General features: G+C 40.1%; 1 protein-coding gene across 3 annotated transcripts in view; it reads right to left on the bottom strand.

Annotated features, from left to right (window-relative positions):
* Positions 1-20,008, bottom strand: part of LOC5515660 (acetyl-CoA carboxylase-like) — a 76,306-nt gene extending 56,298 nt beyond the window's left edge. The window contains exons 1-29 of one of the 3 annotated variants that reach the window (XM_048722387.1): positions 19,873-20,008; positions 17,694-17,778; positions 17,210-17,266; positions 16,631-16,759; positions 15,488-15,607; positions 14,805-14,886; positions 14,126-14,224; positions 13,253-13,362; positions 12,324-12,434; positions 11,672-11,724; positions 11,056-11,212; positions 10,755-10,868; positions 10,325-10,384; positions 9,963-10,054; positions 9,624-9,693; positions 8,685-8,848; positions 7,614-7,868; positions 6,985-7,137; positions 6,673-6,747; positions 6,293-6,358; positions 5,947-6,031; positions 5,136-5,179; positions 4,868-4,958; positions 4,143-4,214; positions 3,785-3,931; positions 2,560-2,679; positions 1,937-2,037; positions 1,435-1,651; positions 1,139-1,252 (exon numbers count right to left, since the gene is read on the bottom strand). In XM_048722387.1, the coding sequence (XP_048578344.1) occupies positions 1,139-1,252; positions 1,435-1,651; positions 1,937-2,037; positions 2,560-2,679; positions 3,785-3,931; positions 4,143-4,214; positions 4,868-4,958; positions 5,136-5,179; positions 5,947-6,031; positions 6,293-6,358; positions 6,673-6,747; positions 6,985-7,137; positions 7,614-7,868; positions 8,685-8,848; positions 9,624-9,693; positions 9,963-10,054; positions 10,325-10,384; positions 10,755-10,868; positions 11,056-11,212; positions 11,672-11,724; positions 12,324-12,434; positions 13,253-13,362; positions 14,126-14,224; positions 14,805-14,886; positions 15,488-15,607; positions 16,631-16,759; positions 17,210-17,266; positions 17,694-17,777 (3,042 nt within the window). In that variant the 5' untranslated portion in view covers position 17,778; positions 19,873-20,008. The remainder of the gene's footprint in view (positions 1-1,138; positions 1,253-1,434; positions 1,652-1,936; positions 2,038-2,559; positions 2,680-3,784; positions 3,932-4,142; positions 4,215-4,867; positions 4,959-5,135; positions 5,180-5,946; positions 6,032-6,292; positions 6,359-6,672; positions 6,748-6,984; positions 7,138-7,613; positions 7,869-8,684; positions 8,849-9,623; positions 9,694-9,962; positions 10,055-10,324; positions 10,385-10,754; positions 10,869-11,055; positions 11,213-11,671; positions 11,725-12,323; positions 12,435-13,252; positions 13,363-14,125; positions 14,225-14,804; positions 14,887-15,487; positions 15,608-16,630; positions 16,760-17,209; positions 17,267-17,693; positions 17,779-19,872) is intronic. The other 2 variants (XM_048722386.1, XM_048722388.1) reach the window with 2 other exon arrangements.
* Between the last annotated feature and the right edge of the window lie 326 nt (positions 20,009-20,334).

Here is a 20,334-nt window from a genome sequence, read left to right on the forward strand (position 1 = left end):
CACCCATCACTATGTCTCACCTGTCTCGCTCAGGGTACACCCATCACTACGGCTCACCTGTCTCAATCAGAGTACACCCATCACTAGGTCTCACCTGTCTCGCTTAGAGTACACCCATCACTATGTCTCACCTGTCTCGCTCGGAATACAAACGTCACTATGTCTTACCTGTCTCGGAGTACACACATCACTATGTCTCACCTGTCTCGGAGTACACCCATCACTATGTCTCACCTGTCTCGCTCAGAGTACACTCATCACTATGTTTCACATGTCTCACTCAGAGTACACCCATCACTATGTCTCACCTGTCTCACTCAGAGTACACCCATCACTATGTCTCACCTGTCTCTCTCAGAGTACACCCATCACTATGTCTCACCTGTCTCACTCAGAGTACACCCATCACTATGTCTCACCAGTCTCAGAGTGCACCCATCACTATGTCTCACCTGTCTCACTCAGAGTACACCCATCACTATGTCTCACCAGTCTCAGAGTACACCCATCACTATGTCTCACCTGTCTCACTCAGAGTACACTCATCACTATGTCTCACCTGTCTCTCTCAGAGTACACCCATCACTATGTCTCACCTGTCTCGCTCAGAGTACACCCATCACTATGTCTCACCTGTCTCGCTCAGAGTACACCCATCACTACGGCTCACCTGTCTCAATCAGAGTACACCCATCACTATGTCTCACCTGTCTCGCTTAGAGTACACCCATCACTATGTCTCACCTGTCTCGCTCGGAATACAAATGTCACTATGTCTTACCTGTCTCGGAGTACACACATCACTATGTCTCACCTGTCTCGGAGTACACCCATCACTATGTCTCACCTGTCTCGCTCAGAGTACACCCATCACTATGTCTCACCTGTCTCGCTCAGAGTACACCCATCACTACGGCTCACCTGTCTCAACCAGAGTACACCCATCACTAGGTCTCACCTGTCTCGCTTTAGAGTACACCCATCACTATGTCTCACCTGTCTCGCTCGGAATACAAACGTCACTATGTCTTACCTGTCTCGGAGTACACACATCACTATGTCTCACCTGTCTCACTCAGAGTGCACCCATCACTATGTCTCACCTGTCTCACTCAGAGTACACCCATCACTGTCTCACCTGTCTCGCTCGGAGTGCAACCTTAGCGTGCTCTTGTCTGTTAAGATGCGTCAACTCTTGCAAAATACTGTGAAGCTCATCAGACAGACCAGGTTCGTAACCACACAAGCGATCCTAAGGACACAAAGGATGGGGATCGTAATGACACAAGCGATTCTAAGAACACAAAGGATGGGGATCGTAATGACACAAGCGATCACAAAGCGGTGGGGTCGTTAGACACAAGTGATCCTAATGGCAAAAACAATTGGGATCGTATGAACACAAACGATCCTAACAACGAAAAGCATACTCACAATGAGCGTAATGGCGAGCTTGTTCTTCTTAGAGACGTTCACATGAGAGAAGACAGTCGAGACCACTGACGACAGGTCCTTGCTCTTGCTCTGAGCTCGTAACAATATCACACACTTCTCAAAGTTCCCTTCATTAAAGAGGATCTCGGATTGGAGGTATTTCCTTAGTAGCGCAAGCACGACGGCTTTAAGGTGACCGCGGACGCCATTACGATACCTGAAAATTTGATGATAGTAACACTGTGTTGTTCAATAATTAAAATAGTGGGGGAAGGGAGGGCACAAAACAAGCTTCCAGCTATGTAGTAGCCTGCTTATAAGGCCTAACATAACTGGCTAGATTACCTCATTGTTCTATTGTATTTCCGTTCTACAGTTTTGTTTCCTATTGTTTTGTCTGTGGTGCATCAATCCAAGGAGGTGAAATCTTCTGAGAGCTACTACACGACCACAAGCTTCGCTTAGTACTTTCAGATCGATAGTGACCATGATGATGACTTACCTCTGTACGAGTTGTACAATGCCCTGAGTGTTGAGGAAGAATGCATCTCTCTCTTCGCGCTTCGTCAGGGTAGAGGCGTGTGCATCTACCACATTGGCAATCTGCATGCAGACGAAAACTTTCCAATAAAAGAATGCCAAAATAAAAAAAAGCCAAGATAAACAAAATGCTAAAATTAACAGTGCCAACATAAACAAATAAAAAGTGCATTGTGTGATTTCTGCTGTCCTTAAATCCATTGTGGGATACCTGCAGTCTATCAGTGCATTGTGGGATACGTGCAGTCTATCAGTGCATTGTGGGATACCTGCAGTCTATAAGTGCATTGTGGGATACCTGCAGTCTATAAGTGCATTCTGGAATACATGTAGCCTATCATTGCATTTCGGTTTACCTGCAGTCATCAATGAATTGTTGGATACCAGCAGTTGATCAATGAATTGTGGGATACCTGTAGTCTATCAGTGCATTTTGGGTAACATGCAGTCATTCAATGCATTTTGGGATACCTGCAGTCTATCAATGCATTGTGGGATACCTGCAGTCTATCAGTACATTGTGGGATACCTGTAGTCTACAAGTGCATTGTGGGATACCTGCAGTCCATCGGTGCATTACGTCACCTGTTGGCTTGGAAACTGGCTGAGTAAGGAAGTGAGATTGCTGGCGTAATTGGCCAAATGGCGTTTGATAGCATCCTCCACACTGAGTGGAATACGACCGGCTATAGATGATATCATCTCCTGAGAAAGACAAACAGTCATAAGAACAGTTTCACATGTAACTCTACACAGGTGGGTACAAAGGAGCAAGTTGTGAGATAGGTATGAAGAGCAACAGCACACAGTCGCTGACTGTCATGTTAGACAGAGTAACAAGACAAGCACAGAGTTATTGGCTTCAATAAACCTTTTCGTGGATAAAATTACAATTCTTGGGAGGCCTGATTGATTTACACCAGGGGCATGTGCGTTTCCTCTCCTCCAAAAGCAAGTAAACAATGGAACACCGAAGACAGCAGCATTTTTTAAAATTCATCTAATATTGAAGCCAGAACATGCCCATTTGAGCCTCTCTTTGCTGTAAAACCACAAGCCTCCCAAATATTGTATTTTAAACCACAAAAAAGGTTTATTTTACAAGTACGTAAAGTGGTGTGGTTGCTGTTGATGATTATGACGACGATTACAATGATGACGAGAATGCTTGTGATTACGATGATTGCTTTTTTTTCTGCAATGGTTTAACCCTTTCACTCCTGGGTACTTTTGAGAAACATTGTACCGAAAACAGAATGAAAACAAGAACCTCCCCCCCCCCCCTATTTCAAGTCCAACACTACCAGTTAAGCTAAGCTACCGCTGACCCAAGACGGTATGCCTTGAAGTTTCCAACAATGCACTGCGGTGCCTTTTCTTTCTAGCGACGGTACTGCTACAGCCTGTTGCTTACAACAGTTTTGCTTGTAATTTGCTTAAAAATTACAGCTTTTTCACATCTGGAGAGTGCCTTAGGACATCATAAAGTCTATTTGGGCATAATTAATGCTGTGCTGATGGATGTTTGCACGCTGAAGTTGATTCAATTGGATAATTCCTTGTCTGGGCTCCACCAAGTGAGAAAGGAATTTTCTGGCGAATGGCCTCATACTCTCCAATGTGGGCCATCTTTGCTACCCAACCTTATTCAAAAATTGTTTTCAGACTTATTCTGGGTTCCTTGGACCTGGAAATGTTTTGGTGACTTAAACAACTGTTATATCCTTATGCTCTAATGTTGATTATGGCTATTATTTGGATGCGGAATCATATTTTAAAGTACTGAATTTCTACTTTCTGCTTCGCTCACCTTGAGCTCAAGAAGCGGAAGGGCTGGATTGCGTAATGACTTGAGCAAAACATCTACATTCTCTTCAAGCCTTGGCGTAAGATAGGGCTCGTCCACACAGTACCCGTCCATCACATTCTGCAGGTTTTCTTTGGCAATTTGATAAACCTAAAAAAAGGGATCAGATTGTTTCCAAATAGGAACAATGCATATAAAAGAAATCCAGGGATAATGAGTTAATGACACTATTTTCCATAAAGCATTCAAATTTTAAGTGTCTTGGGGTTTTAAAAGGGTTACCCATTGTATCTGAATGATATCCAATCTCATAATTTCGTGTATGAATTTTGTTTTGACGAGCACACCCTGCTTGACATACTTGATGTAGCTTCATTCCTTTCTGTATGGAGTTCGTTTCAGAGACTGGGAAAGTACCGGTATAAAGTTGAGCCTGCAAAACACAGAGAGAGGGCAAACATATAAAAGACCATTAAAAATTCGAAAGGATACACAAACTTTTAATTGCATTTGAAGGGTATCTGCTTCATGGCTTCAAGGCATTGCAATAAGACGATAGCCCCATATAAACGATAATGCTAACACTAACCATTACCCTGTGAATCTAGATCACATTGTGCCCAGGCTAGATTTGTTAGCGATGTCCGATACTATTATGGAAGCTAAAATGTGAGCCAAGCCTACCAAAGGGGAAAACAAAGGGCGCCCAAACCTTAGAGAAATAAGGGTCCCAAAGATATACCTCGGTAAGGCACGGGGTTCCCAAGCCATACCAGGGGTGAAGCAAAAGGTTCCCAAGCCTTATAAGGAAAATGGCTCCCAAGCCTTTCCTGGGGTAATTCACAGGGCTCCCAAGCTTTACCTGAGGTAATGCACAGGCTTCCCAAGCGATACCTGAAGTAAAGCACAGGGATCACAAGTCTTACCTGAGGTAAAGCACAGGATTCCAAAGTCTTAACGGAGGTAAAGCACAGGGTTCCCGAGTCTTACCTGAGGTAAAGCACAGGGTTCCCAAGTCTTACCTGAGGTAAAGCACAGGGTTCCCAAGTCTTACCTGATGTAAAGCACAGGGCTCCCAAGTCTTACCTGAGTAACACGACTCGGATCATCAAGCTCAAGAGTGGCCACCTTTGTCCCAGGATCCAAAACGGCCCCACCTCCTTTGACATAGTGCAGACTGTGGAGGCAAAACATTTTTATGAGAGAAAAAAGGACAATGCAATACTAAGGACATAGCATTACAATCTCGGTTAGGTAACTGCATCATCAAAATATATTTTTTTGTGAATTCTCTTTACTTGGCCACTTGAATTTTGGTACAGTGTCTAGGAGAAGATGCAAGTTGATCACATACCATCCACTTTCGGTGACAGTGAGAGGCATGACCATTTTCATCACCTACAAGTGCAAATGATGGCGATGAGATCTTCATCGACAAAACAATAAGTTTAAAAAACTTCAATCAATAAATGTAATATAAACACTACATAAAAAGACATTTAAATTATGCTGATAACAGCAACATCCGCAGCATTAGTAGCTTGCCACCAATGTCATCAATATCATATACATCACCATCACAATCATCGCCCATCACCACAAGCATCATCATAGCCATAGCCATCGCCATCATCATCATCATCATTATCATCACTATTATTATGATCATTATTTTCATTGCCATCGCCATTGACTTCACCAACATCATCATCACCATTATCACCATCATCATCATCATCATCATCACCATCATTATCACCACCATCATCATTACCATCACTATCATTATAATAATTATTGTCATTGCCATCGCCGTTAACTTTACCATCATTATCATCACCATCACCATCACCATCACCACCATCATCACCATCATCATCACCACCATCATCATTATACTCACCATCACCATCACCATCACCATCACCATCACCATCACCATCACCATCACCATCACCATCACCATCACCATCACCATCACCACCACCACCACCACCATCACCACCACCACCACCATCACCATCACCATCACTATCACCATCACCATCATCATCACCACCATCATAATTATACTCACCATCACCATCATTATAATCATTATTGCCATTGCCATAGCCATTGACTTCACCATCATTATCATCGTCACCACCGCTATCATTTGTTACCTCTATTTCTGCATATGTTTCTCCCTGGAACACGTGACCTCCATCCTCAACAAGGTAACCAATCAGCTTTCCAGCAGAAGGAGCTCTGTAAATATGGTATAAGCAAAAGGAGCTCTGTAAATATGGTATAAGCAAAAGATGTAGCAGAAGGAGCTCTGTGAATATGGTATAAGCAGAAGATGTAGCAGAAGGAGCTCTGTAAATATGGTATAAGCAGAAGATGTAGCATATTATGTGAAAATATAAATTTTCTACGCCAGTTTTGTTCATTTCACAGTTGCTATTTTGTTGCGGGTATGGCTACTAGTGATTCCTCAAGCCAGGAAGGCATGTTTTTTCAACATACCTGAGCACCGTGGGGTCGTTTTGCTTCTGGAAGACCCATGTCATTCCTCCAATAGTCATGCGATAGCTGAAAAATGTAAATGTCAATGACATGTAAAGGTAAATGACAACAACAATGATATAAATGGAAATGATAGTGCTTGTGATGATGATGACTTACAAAGGTGCAACAAATTGTGAAAATGACTGAGAGTACTATACATAAATAAAAAATACATAAAAATGAATAAGACGAATTACTGTAGCGATTATGTCCAGGTATAACCATAGTCACTTCATAAAAGGGATCGCTCTGATCAGGGGGCAGATGGTGATGCTTCGATTCAAGCAGGTTTTGATTGGATAATAGTTATCATTGTGACATTTTAATTGGCTACTGACCTGTCAATCTGCTCTTTCATGTATGACGTGTGGCAGTGGCCCTCAAAAGAAAGAAGCAACCCACCATCGCTCAATCTAGAAAAAAATAGCATAACGGTCACATCATCTGATAACCCAATCAGAAAGCAGCACTGATGATTTAACTAATACTTAGCATACTAAATCTTTATGTGAGCAAAATTCAGTGGAGATCGATATTTTTAGCAAATAGCTATATAGCAGCGAAATGGTGCGTGTGAGAAATTCTCATTTACCAAATACTTTTGTTTGCCGATGGTTTCGCAAGGAGAAGATTTAAATTGATCATAGTACCTGTGAGTCTCTATTTCAACAAAGGAGCCGTTCATGAGCAAGAAGAATGAGTTGGGTCCAAGGCGGGTGGCTGTCAGACAATACTTGTAGCCTTCGTAGATGAGTTCAACATCTACTGAGTTACCAAGGCAATCTTCCGGGAGAATCTGACCTCTGTAGGGAAACATACAAATAGGCAAAGAAGCTATTGATCTGTATAAATGGTTTGTTAATTGCACATCTCCATTGAGACGATATCTGAGAGAATTTGCAGTGCTGTCTACAGGGAAACATACAGTAGCTATAGAACTGTATTGATCTGTTTAAAGAAAGCAAATCTCGCCGCCATTTTATACTCCCACTCGATTACGAGTCATACAAAGAATGCATTTCCATCCGCCCATTCCGGCGAGAAACTAAGATATTTTCAATGAAATATTGTCAATAACATAGCAGACTTCATTTGTAGATTGTTATTAGTTGTATTTCATTGATAAACAATAACAAAGGAGTGGTCGATCAACATTCTCGTTGTTATTGCACTACATCTTTTGAGTTACCAAAGACGATCTTCCGAGGGAATCTGTTGTCTGCAGGAAACATACAGCAATCCATAGAATGTGAATAGCACTAGCCAAGTTAAAAGTTACCTCTCAAGCGCATCCCTGTAGTTGGCGAATCTCTTTGTTATGGTAGCATCTGCTACATGGATCGCGCCGGCGATGACCCCTAGGATAGGCTCTGGCTTCTCAGTCTGTTCACGCTCTGCTATTAATGAGTCCAGCCAGTTTGTGCTGAACCTGTTGCTCTTGAATGAATCTTTCTCTAAAAGTTTGATCAAGTATTCCACGGTGGTGCGGAAGTCGCCACGGATGGAGATTTCTTTAAGGGCTAGAACGATATTTCTGGTGAAGGAAAAGATAGCAAATAATTTCAAACAACGCTCCAGTGTGTCGCACATCAAGCTCGGTCTGACTGAAGCTAGCCTACTAATTCTGATCATTTAAATGGCACTTATCAGTTCATCAGTGACATACAAGGGACAGACTTATTATAAGACTGTCTCGTCTCATTTGCTGTATTACTTTTACATCCTCTTTCTTTCCTTTTTCTCACTATAAACAGCTAATGAATGGGTACATTCATATTTGACTCTTCTTCTCACAATCTCTCACTTTGTCACCTCACGTCCACATGGCCATCTAATGCTGATGACTGATCCTGACATTCTTTCTTGACTTACCTTCTAGCCTCTTATCTATCTTTTCCTCGTTACTGATCATGACATTCTTCCCTGACTTATCTTTTAGCCCCCTATCTATCTTCTCCCCGTTACTTATCATGACATTCTTCCCTAACTTACCTTCTAGCCTCCTATCAATCTTCTCAACGTGACTGACTATGAAATTCTTCCCTGACTTACCTACTAGCCTCCTACCTATCTTCTCCCCATGACTGATCATGACATTATTCCCTGACTTACCTTCTAGCCTCCTATCTATCTTCTCCACGTAACTGACCATGAAATTCTCCAGACCTACCATCTAGCCTCCTATCTATCTTCTCCACGTAACTGATCATGACATTATTCCCTGACTTACCTTCTAGCATCCTATCTATCTTCTCCACGTAACTGATCATGAAATTCTCCCCTGACTTACCTTCAAGCATCCTCTCTATCTTCTCCACGTAACTGATCATGACATTCTTCCCTGACTTACCTTCTAGCATCCTCTCTATCCTCTCCCCATGCAAAAAGGTGACCAAATTGTGAGTCGGCATACTCATGCAAGCCTCCAGATGCCGCCACGCTAAAGTACCCCCACACGTCTTTCATGCTTCTGAAATTCAGCTCTTGCACCGTGCCACTGCTCGGTTTAAACCCCTAGTAAAACGAGTCTATGTGTGCCTTCAAACTCGTTAAATAAATCCTCAAGGACATGTGAACTGCATAAAGCAGTTCGTATCTAAACACTGATGTGAAAGTCAGTCGCACAAGAAATGCATCAGATATTCATTAGTGCTATGCTGTTGTTTTGTGTGATCGAAGATGCAGGGAACAGTTGTTTTGGCAACACTTTGCCAAATGTCTCTTAGTTAACCAAATGATGAATAGCTGCCCGCAATCTGTTTGAACCCAGACCGAGCAATGTTGTCCATGTAGTGTTTTTTTAAGGGGGGAGGGGGTTGGATTACTGAATACCATTCATCGTAAAGAGTGATATCGGAAATCTAGAATTTAAAAGTGTTCACAACAAACACAATTAAAAAAAAAAACATTTTTTGAGTAACGCGTTACATTTTTTGTAACGCTTGCTTAACGGGAAGCCCCTGAACCCAAAACGGCAAGCTCACGTTCACGTAACAGAAAGCTTGTTCTTGCTAAACAGCAAACTAACGCTCGCATAACAGAGGCCTCGTGCTCGCGTAACGAATGAAAATGGTATGCTAAAGAAGCCAAGTCTGGTTTTCGTGTGAACCGTCACAAATAGCCCTTTCAATTTCTTTGTAAACAAGGAAAAAGTATCTTTCTGTCTTTTTAGACTTGTTTACGTTAAAAATGTGTATATCTTATGTTATGCTACACCGTCATACTGTAACCATGACACATGGCTCAGCCATGCAAGCACCTCCTGCAATACGTACAAAAAAACTCTTACCTCATCAGGGTTTTCTGCTGTGATTCTGGTAGCAATCACATGACCTTTAGGCTTCTTGTATGGTGGAGGCCTAAGATAAAAACACCAACGGTTAAGTAGAACCTCCTCATCTTTCTACAGCCTCGGCCGAGATGTCTCGCACAACAGTTTGCCACACCTACTTATTGCAAAAAACATTAAAACGGCCATCCTAACAAATAAAATACACAGGCGTTATAAAGGACCATACTAAGGAGCATTCTCATCATCTGCACATCTTGTACGAATATATTATACTGTAGGTATTAATTGTTGGTGTATCTGAATATTATCAAAATGCAGTTTATTACTAGAACTCACGGCTCAAACACGATGTTATCACTTCCATATGCTGACTTGCCATACAGCACTCGGATATCCTTGATTCGATGAAGAGGAACTCCCATAGCAACCTGACAATATAGATTGTAATCATGACTACCACCATCACCATATCCATTAGAATTGCCATCAGAACCACCACTAGGATCGTCCACACGAACACTAGGGACAATGCAACTTAGGGGATTCTAGGGGATTTTATTTGGCCCCTAGTGTTCATGAATGATGAATGTTGTAAAGAAATCTTGCCAGCAAAGTACCACGTATGAGAGAGTATTCATTTCTATAGGCTGATCGGTGTGTCTAGCTAAAGTTTTTCATCTCATTATGAACGCCTATACCTGAAGTTGAGCAGCTGGAAGGTTAACATCGGCAATAAACTCTGTACATGGGTGCTCCACCTGCAAATACAAATAACAAATTATTGGGAGGATTGTCTAATGTACGCACAAAACCAGCCAGGTTGAGAGCAATGCAATCTTAGAAAAAACATTCACCTGAAGTATTGGACAATTTTTAGACTCATAGTATTAGCCTACGTTCCAGGAAGAAGAAAAACAATGAAGATTTGGTTGGGTTCAGGATGAAGCAAAACAGTATTCACAGTCTTAGGTTGAATTCCAGGGAGATAAAGCAACACTAACCTGGAATCTATGTAGGGTAAGTGCCAGGAATCACAACCTGGAGTCTCGGGTTAAGTTACAGGAAAAATAAAAACAGCACTCAACTACAGTCTTGAGTTGAGTTCCAGGAAAAATAAGCAACACTAACCTGGAGTCTGGGGTTGAGTTCCAGGAAGAAGTACTTGTCATCATCAGGATTATAGAGGTACTCTACTGTACCAGCACTCACGTAACCTACTACCTTCGCAAGATTAATAGCATCCTACAGAAGATACAGATACAGAGTTATTATTACCTTGCACTGATTATGCTAAAAGTTAGTTTCCATTTTGTCATCTTTATCTGCTTCTTTTCATTTTTTATCATCATCACCACTCCAGATCATATCTTCGCGATCATCATCACAACAAACATAATTCTTCATCATTGAGTCTCTTATTTCAATGTACCTCCTCCATCTTGCGAAGGGTCTCAGGTTTGGCAACAGCTGCTGGAGCTTCCTCAATGATCTTCTGATGCCTTCTCTGAACGGAGCAGTCTCTCCCAAAAAGAGACACTGCATTTCCATACTCATCAACAAGGAGTTGCACCTCAAGGTGACGAGAACTACAGAGAACAAGATTGTGGTTTGAAATTGCCACATTAAGGGGATACGAATTATATACTCTTACAAGCTGTAACTCAATACAAGCTGTACGTTTACTCGACAATGAGATTGGATAGGGTAAACCAACTTTAACTGGTGTTACATCCAGTTTACTACAATAATTGGTTTCTTTCATTTGTTCTAGATGGGTTAAAACAACACAAAAACATTTGTTGTCTTGTTTTACACACTCTGTGTAAACAGTTGCACTCACACAAGTAATTAGATGGTCCTAACTTTTAAAATGAATAATTTTGGTTATATTGCCATAAAATTTGTTCGTTGAAAAAGCTGGGCAATGGCTGATCAATAATGCTGTAGTCTTACGACAAAAATCAAACTGAAAGATAAAGTGCAGCAAAAAAACTTTCTTTCCAGTTAAAATTTTGTTGCGATTGGTATGTCCTTTTGTACTCAACTGTTCGGCGACTTTCATGATAAAGATAGGTGAGCTTGGGACTTCAATCTGCACCTGGAAATGAAAACAATTTAATTGTTAACAACACAAATTGTGTAGTAGTCGGAATAATGACAAGAATTCACCACACTAACTAAAACACTATCATTATGATTGCCACTACTGTATTACAGTTTCCTTTCTTATCCTTCGTCCTTGATAAAAGGGAGAGCTATGAGTCTTACACAATATTATTATTTCAAAGTTGATGCATGCAAAAATGGGCTGCTTACAGGAATACAATCAAAATTGTAGTCATGACTGACATACCAGGCCTGTGGCCAGGATTTTGAGCAGGGGGGGTCATTTCCCATAAGCGGACCCTTTCTCTTACTGTAGGTACAGTAGCTCGCTCTTTCCTCGTAGTTGTACTTAATTATCCTTAATAATAGCGGACCTTCCAGTCAAGTGGGGAGGTTCTTCCGAACCCTCCTGGCTATAGGCCTGGATACGCTATCTTAAAAAGAGTTTTTAGCATATTTAGTTCTGCAGTAACACACCTGTAATGAACAATCTTTCTAGATCCTTACACTGTGGCACCTAGTGTCTAGATCCTGGCCATCTTTATGTATTCAGACTTTCAATTTTAAAAAGTAACAGTTTTTTACTTGTACCTGTCTGAAGAAGTTTGTGAACTCGTCATCATTGTTCGCTTTTCTTATTCCTTTCCCACCGCCACCTTCTGATGCTTTTATCATTACTGGATAACCAATAGATCTGGCGATCTAGAAAAGAGAATGACTCTTGTAGATGTGATTCATGCTAATGGGGGGAATTAGTAGGTACAGTTGGCAGAGCGTCCCTCTGTAGTGCCTGTGCCTCTCACCACTGAACTCTGGGTTTGATTCGGGTTCCAACGTGAGCTCAGTTAGTTCTTTCTTTCCTTTGGACTTTTGGTTAAAAGCGGGTATTTGGCACCTGGGGAGAAGGGGGACATGAAAGGGGAATAATGGTTGTGATACGGGTAGAGGTTGGTGGCAGGGGTGAGGACAGGAGGGTAATTATGGGGATAATGCTACAGTAAGTGGAGTTCGACTATGAGCTCCAGCATGTACCTCTTATCAGCCCCTTTTTGTTTTCCAGTATCCCTATCCCCTTCTTAAATCCCTATACACCAGGGTAAGAACACCTGAATTGCCATCCTGAATCCCCCTGATAGTCCAACTTCACTTACTGTAGCATTATCCCCATAATTACCCTCCCGTCCTCACCCCTGCCACCAACCTCTACCCGTATCACAACCATTATCCCCCTTTTATGCCCGCCTTCTCCCCAGGTGCAGTGGTACGAATACCAGCTTTCAACCAAAAGACGGGTTTTGGTTTATCTCTGGGTTTTCTAAATTGTATTCCTCCATAAAGACCATCAATTTCAATCTACTGTAAGCTGTGTTCCGTGGTCACACCTGAGTCATATAGCAGATGTCTGATGCGCCTTTTATGCCTTCAACTTGACAACATAGTATCTGCACTCTCATCTTCGGTTACAGTAAGATCATACAGTATGATCTGACTAGTATTCTAATCAGGTTCTTAAACAGTACCTTTAGTCCATCAGTGACCTCATTCATGGATGCCTGGTCATACAATTCATCAGGGACAGTAAGCATCCCTCCCTGCTCAAGTACTTCCGTATGGTTTTCTATCACCAGACCTAAATAAAGGTACAAAAACAACACAATCAGTCAATGTTGTTTACAAGGTACCCTCGAGTTTGGAGGAGGGGGGGATTGTACTTCTCTTAATATTTTATCATTTTTTATCCCAGCCTTCCCCTTTAGCAATTGGAGGCCCTGTTAAACTCATAAAAAAATTTGGTTTGAATCATGAGAAATTATAGTCAAAGTGTCCAAGGGTACAAGCATATGATGAGGCCATTTTCAGGGACTGTGCAATGAAAGGGGAGTGGGGGGAGCAGGGGCGTTCCCAGGATTGGCTGAGTGGGGGTGCGCAGGCATAGTTAACATAAGGAAAAAGCATAGTATTTGAAGATTCCTTAATAAGAAATGACACTGCGCACCCCAGTGTTCACGCCTGGGGGGAGTGTTGGTGACTGGGTGGGGGCTCATGGGATTTGGCCCATCCCACTTCATGACAGACTTTACATTCGTTTTATTCCAGCCAGCACAACCCTACCCCTATAAACTGATACATTTTCAGTTCTAAGACCTCCCTAATCTCCCAACCAAAATATGCTGCAAATTACCTTACATGGGAGAAGACCCATTTCTATCAGCTGATTTCAAGAAACTTGACTAATTTCTTCCATTCTTTTTTTGTAAATCAACTATAATACTGTGCAACTTCGTCATTTCAACATTATCTTTCATAATTTGTCAATATACATAGGATAAACAATAAAAAAGTTGTGGCTGACTAGTGCTCTTTAAAGGAATCCTAAGCTCTAAGCAATTTACCGCTGCCACTCCAGGGAAGTGTAGGTATGCCAACAGTTTGGGCGATGATTGTAGAGGCAATCTTGTCCCCAAGGGACCACATAGCTTCTGCAGGAGGACCTAAAAATGACAAAAAAAAAACACAACAAAGATAAGGTGCATTTGATTAGTACCTGGTCTTTATTTCTGATGAAAAACCTTGAACTAAAACACACATAAGGCTGTCCTGCCTTCCAAAAAGCATTATGAAACATTCCATCATTGGTTACTGTCATACATTTTGTGCAATTTTTTTGGCCCTTTGTTGTTTTCACATATTATCTTATTTACTTGTTACTTTACTTCTCTCTCCATGTTGTTCTGCTGCTTGTTAATTGTCAGGGACGGATACAGGGTGGGGGGGGGGAATTTGGTGGATATCCACCCCCATTTTTGAGTGAAATATCAATGAAAAGTCACTCTTTCTGAAGAATATAGATGTCTGAGGGATGTGGGGTATTGTCCATAAGAATTTGCCTTCTTGAATTTGCTGATGTGACAAATCCAATTGTGTGAAGTATTTTTAAATATTTTGACCTACCAAGAACCACTGGATCAGTTATAATCTGTCTATCTGGCTAATATCCACCCACCATATTGAAATCCTGGATCTGCCTATGATTGTACACAAGAATTCAATACTTAACCTAAGCACACATACCAATGAATGTGATGTTATTCTTGGAGAGGAGGTCTGGAAGCTTTGGATTTTCTGAAGCATGACCCCACCCTGCCCACACAGCCTGAAAAACAGAAAAATAAAATACATAGTTTCAATTCTTTTATTATCTGACTTATTATTATCATTATATGCTACTATTATCACCTATCATTATTATTATCTACTTATAATCATCTTATCTATTGTTATCATTATTACTTTTTTAAAAATAACCACATATTTTATTATTACTTATAATAATTATCTATTATTATCACTATTGTCTGCTAGAATAAATACATACACCATTATCATTATTAACATTATTAACTCGATCAGGACTGTAAGGTCCACTCCAATTTTTCGACAAAGTGCCCCTGTTGCACTTCTTGGCCGAGAAAACTAAGAGTATATGTGGGGGTGTGTGTGCTTGAGAAAGGCAAAGGAAAGGCATGGCGGCAATAGGCGACGGCGGCACGAAAGTTACTGCGTGGGCCCGACGCGATCGCGGTCCGTTCAGAATTTGCAGTGCTGGCCCGATTCAGAAAGAGCCATGGCACTTTTCGAAAGGAAAATCGTGGTTGTGTTCCGAGCTGTCCGATGGATAAGCACCGTGTCGAAACGCTAGAGGCGTGCGTAAGCATACCTATTATTATTTAAACCTACATGCTACTATTATTTACCTGCACTGGAATTCGTTTGGCAACATCCAAAATCAGATCAACATTGGCATAGTTATTGTTGTTTGAGCCGCCAGGTACTAGCGAGTAATGATCAGCCATTTTGATGTATTCTGCATTGGCCTGGAAATTATCCCACAACATTGTTGAACAAAAAAACAATTGGCAAAAGGCTACTCGTAAAAATATCAACAATTGCTGCTGCATTATTTTCATACGTCACTTAAAGCATCATTGTCACCAGTTTACTTACAGTATAGTTTATTATGTACATAACAAATTTCAATGATTTTTAATGGAAACGCAAAAAATATATCAGAAAACAGTAAAAGCAGTGTATCTTTTGGAATTTCTTTGATGATTTACTTCCGTGACTGATTATATAGAGTGGATGGCCTGTTAATTAGCACAGATTCTAATAGATTCTTTTGTCTCTTGTCAATTGAGATTTCCGTTGGCCCTCTGGAAGTAAACTGGTGACAACGCTGCTTTAATGGATCCACCTTAATTTGGTGGTGTGTTGTTTTAGTCCTTGAAGCTGCTGTTTCTGTTGTGTACTGCTTTGTTCTTGCTGTTGCATGGTTTTAGTTGTGAGTCCCTGTTTGTCAACCTGTTTGTCCCAGTCTGTTTGGGAACACTGGATTCATGAACAGCTGTTGTTTGCAAAATTCATGAACTACGTTCACATTTTTTGTTAAGTGCATTTGGAATGTTTGGAGGTTCAAAGGACTTCATTTGGTGCTTTTCAGTGATTTATGAAAACAATTTTTTTTTGGAATTGCAAAAAAATAATAATTGTATGATAAATTCTATTGATTGGTCTAGGTTATGATCACAAGTATATTGCAGAATATTTCCTGTGTCGTTTTGTTGTGGTTTGCTGTTGTTTAGACTAACAGTCCATTCACCAGATAATAAGGGGGGCCTGCATTATCCAGGACAAGCAAGGCTTTGGCAGGTCAGAATATGTTTGCAGACATGCTACAAACTTTTTTGATCAATTTACAGAAGCTTGAAGTTAGACTTTCCGGTTAAGGGTTTAAAATTTAGTTTAAATATTTGCAAGATCCCTGTAAAAAAAAAAAAGCTGACCTGCCAAAGACTTAGTTTTCTGCTAGCATTATCTTATTATATGGTTGCGCTTACCCGTAAATCTTCTGGGGTTACCATGGTGATAAACTTGATGGCTTTCTCGTTACCAATGAGCTCATAGGCCCATCGTCGGATAGAACGCATGCATTTAACTGCTGCAATTCCATTGTTTGCAATCAGCACCTGCAAGATAAAGTAAATAAACATTACAAGAACAATAACTGATTGTTTTCTTTTAATCGTGGTTACCAAATTTTCAGTTTTTTGAGTACTTAGTAACTTATAGCAAACAAAATATCAAGTGCGACTTTTTTTAAATTGATGCGACTTTTGTTAAAGTGTCATTGAAATTTGAGCTATTCATTAGTGAACTGATGCACAGGGCAATGATGATCAAGGAAAAATTATCTTAAAAAGCCAAAATCTGGTTATGTGCACTTCTGCCTCACGTTATTTGTGTTTTGAAAATCAGTCCGTAGAACAAGGAACCTAAGTCATTGTAAGTAATTGCGTCTTCTCTCTCTATCTCGGATAGCATGTTTTCCAGGTTTTTTATGTCTTTCGCGGCTGAATTGCAAAAAAAAAGTTGGAAAATTGTATTCCTCAAGTTTCTACATGCAATTTCTTACGCACCTTTTCAATAACTCTGGTTCCTCCAAACTTCCTCACAAATTCTGCTGGAGTGACCACCTTTTAATAAATTTTTCAATAAAAAAATAATGCACACACTCTTTGAAAGGAATTATTATTGCTTTTAGAACACATTAAAAAAAACACATTAGCACTCTTCCAGATGAAAGAGTTCCCAGAAGAATTCATTTCCATACAGAAAGAGGAAGTCATATAAGGAAAAACTATGACATCAAAAATACAAATTTTTGTCTTGCCTATCATTCTCTAATGTTTTTTTTTTAAACCCATTACAACAATGTTTAAACTGGAAAGGGAATTGTAAGTCATTACAATTGGTGCTTTTATACTTTGATAACATAGGGCAAGAATGTACAAGATGGACTGACAGCTATTCAGTTGAAAATATCACAATCATCATGACTTTTATTGGTTGCAAAAGCTGGCCTTTAATATAAAAGGCTAAATAAGACTGATAAAATCTTACATTATGAAAGTTTGTGCTGTTGTTTGAGTCAATTCTGAGATGGATTCCATCTTCGCTAAGATCTGAGTCGTCTGATACAGACATGCTGAAAATAAAAGATAAACATCAAGAAAGTATTATACAAATCCTTGCATTTTAATGATACATTTTTTTTTATATTTAAGAACTTCTAATTTTCAATTGAGGCTAGGCCGTTCTTATTTTTGGGACATTTTAAGGCTGAATATGTTCTTAATAACGAGGTTCTTAAATTTTAGTGTATATAAGAATATAATACTCAATGAATTATTAAGAAAATTACACTAAATGATCATTAGTAATTATAAGGTTGTCACTAGAAACACAATTTGATTCTGCATTTTAGAATGCATCAGGACTAAAAAAAACTTCTTTTTTAAACCTTGGCATGTTCTTAGAATGTTCTTAAAATTTGGTTAAATCTCAGGCCGGTTGTTTTTATAAAAAAAATGTTCTTATAAAAAAAGTGTAGTGCACAATTTCAGAAATGACTGCTGAAAAATTAAAACCAACAAGGCAATCAAGCACACAAGCTTTGACTGGCTTGTTAAGCAGTCAGAATGTCCATTGTTGGACCACTTTTATTGCCTGTCCTTTGTGTTTACCAACAGCGTGAATAGTTTTTTGCTGTTTTTAGGGTTACAACAAAAAGATTATTGATAAGATCAATGTGAATTAACATTATTATGATGATGATGTTGATAAGGGAAAGTTCATTTATTATCCCGAGAGGGGGGAGGGGGAACGTGAGGATTTTGATAAAAGTAGGGAATAAAAAATTAGGAGCTAAAATTAGTTGCCTCCCCTTCAGGAGGAACAAAATTTCCCATATGCTTCCCTCATATTTCCCGTGCCCGCCACCTTCCAGAAGACCGAAGAAAGAAGGAGCAAAGGAAGGAACGAAAACGACTATGTCAAAGGAACGCAAGCAAAAGATTAGCTGCAATCGGGTCAGAAAGTGGAGGGTAAAGAATTCGATGAAAATATTAATTCAGAAAAAGTGAAGCCACTTGATTTCTCAAAGGTGCGACTAAATCCAGGTTGTCAACTTGATAAAGGCTAATGCGACATATATATGACGCAGAGGAAGCAAGGCTTTTCGTTCTTTTCCTTGCCAGAAAAGCGTAGCATGAGAAAGAAAAGAAAGAGAGAGAGGAAGACAGCAAAAAAGACATTAGCAAGGATGTTGATGAACAAAAATGAGTGCTTATAGCATTAGACCGTTTTGTTAATAATTTTAATTATGGGACATGAGCACTTTATAAAGATCATATAGCGGAAACCATGAAAAAAATGTATGTAGGGTGCATACAGGTTTGCATTGCATAGATTAAACATGGCTTAATATCTATCCTGGACTCCTGGATTGTGCATGCCAAATAACTGCCCCCAAACCGAGACTCGTTAAACCAAGAAGTCTGATTTGACACTTGGTCAAATTATAGAGAAGAGACAACACCTAAAAAAATCCATATACCTTCAACGCCCCCCTTTAGGCCTCAGAAATTTCTCGAGGCCCCCTCCCCCCCCCCCCCCAGTATCCTCACGCCCCCTCCTACTCCCCTTGGGATAATAAATTAACTTTCCGTAATGATGAAGGTAGGTTTGATGATAATAGGCAATAATAACAAAACATTGCATACTATTTTATTGCTTGGCCAGAAGATTTTTAAAATGTGATTGCTTATGATAAAGTCACTGTAGTAAGTATTGTATGTTTCTAGTAGGATTTTATTCAATATAACTTTTGTGTAGTTTTGTCATGCGTTCACAGACTAATGTTATGCATTAATCCCTATACTTTTTTCTATAATTATAACTTTCTTAGAGATATTTCAGTGAAAATGTTGGACCCTTGCCCGGATACGCGTGACAAAACAGTTCTGGCAACTACAACTTGCAGTACAAGAAAGGCCTCGAGAACGAAGCAGGAAGTGCATAACGATTTCTCGCGCCGAGAAATTGGATTTTCAAACATCTAGATTAGAATTGGAAACAAAAATACCCAAACCAGCAACTTTAAAAATACTCTTATAAGTCATTATTAATTCTGTAAGCGACAGCAAGGAACCTGCCTATATTGATCTGCACTCGACAGCCAAATAGCGCATGAATTTTTCTATGCACAAAATACTACGTGCTATGAATACGGTATACATACCTTGCAGTTGAGGCTGCTAGCTGTTTTGGAGTGATATAAGCCCCATCTGTTAGAGTCTCAGGGAAGTAAAACTGTTTCACAATTTTTGCAAAACATCGAACGATCACAACACGCGCATGACAAACAGCGGGAGGCCGCGGGACAGACAGTCATGACAGTCACGTGTCAAGTGGTTTACAGTGTCATCAATTTCCATTTTTCCGTTGATGCTATTTTCTCTGACTGTTGCATGCTTTAAGTTATGATTTGCTTTTAATTTTATTTAGAGTTCGTTTGACGTTGCGTGTATGTGTGTTTTATCATCACTCCTTTTGTTTCTAAAGTCATATCACAGCCTTCCCGCGCTCTTGGACCATGCATTAGGAAAACGACACTGCAGGAGTGTTTCATCCTGGGGGGGGGAGGGGAGGGCGAAAAAAATGCACATGCAGGCATGGATGGCTTACAAAAAAAAAGTATATA

The sequence above is a fragment of the Nematostella vectensis genome, chromosome 15 (genome assembly GCF_932526225.1).
Source record: "Nematostella vectensis chromosome 15, jaNemVect1.1, whole genome shotgun sequence".
In the NCBI taxonomy this organism is placed as follows: domain Eukaryota; kingdom Metazoa; phylum Cnidaria; class Anthozoa; order Actiniaria; family Edwardsiidae; genus Nematostella; species Nematostella vectensis.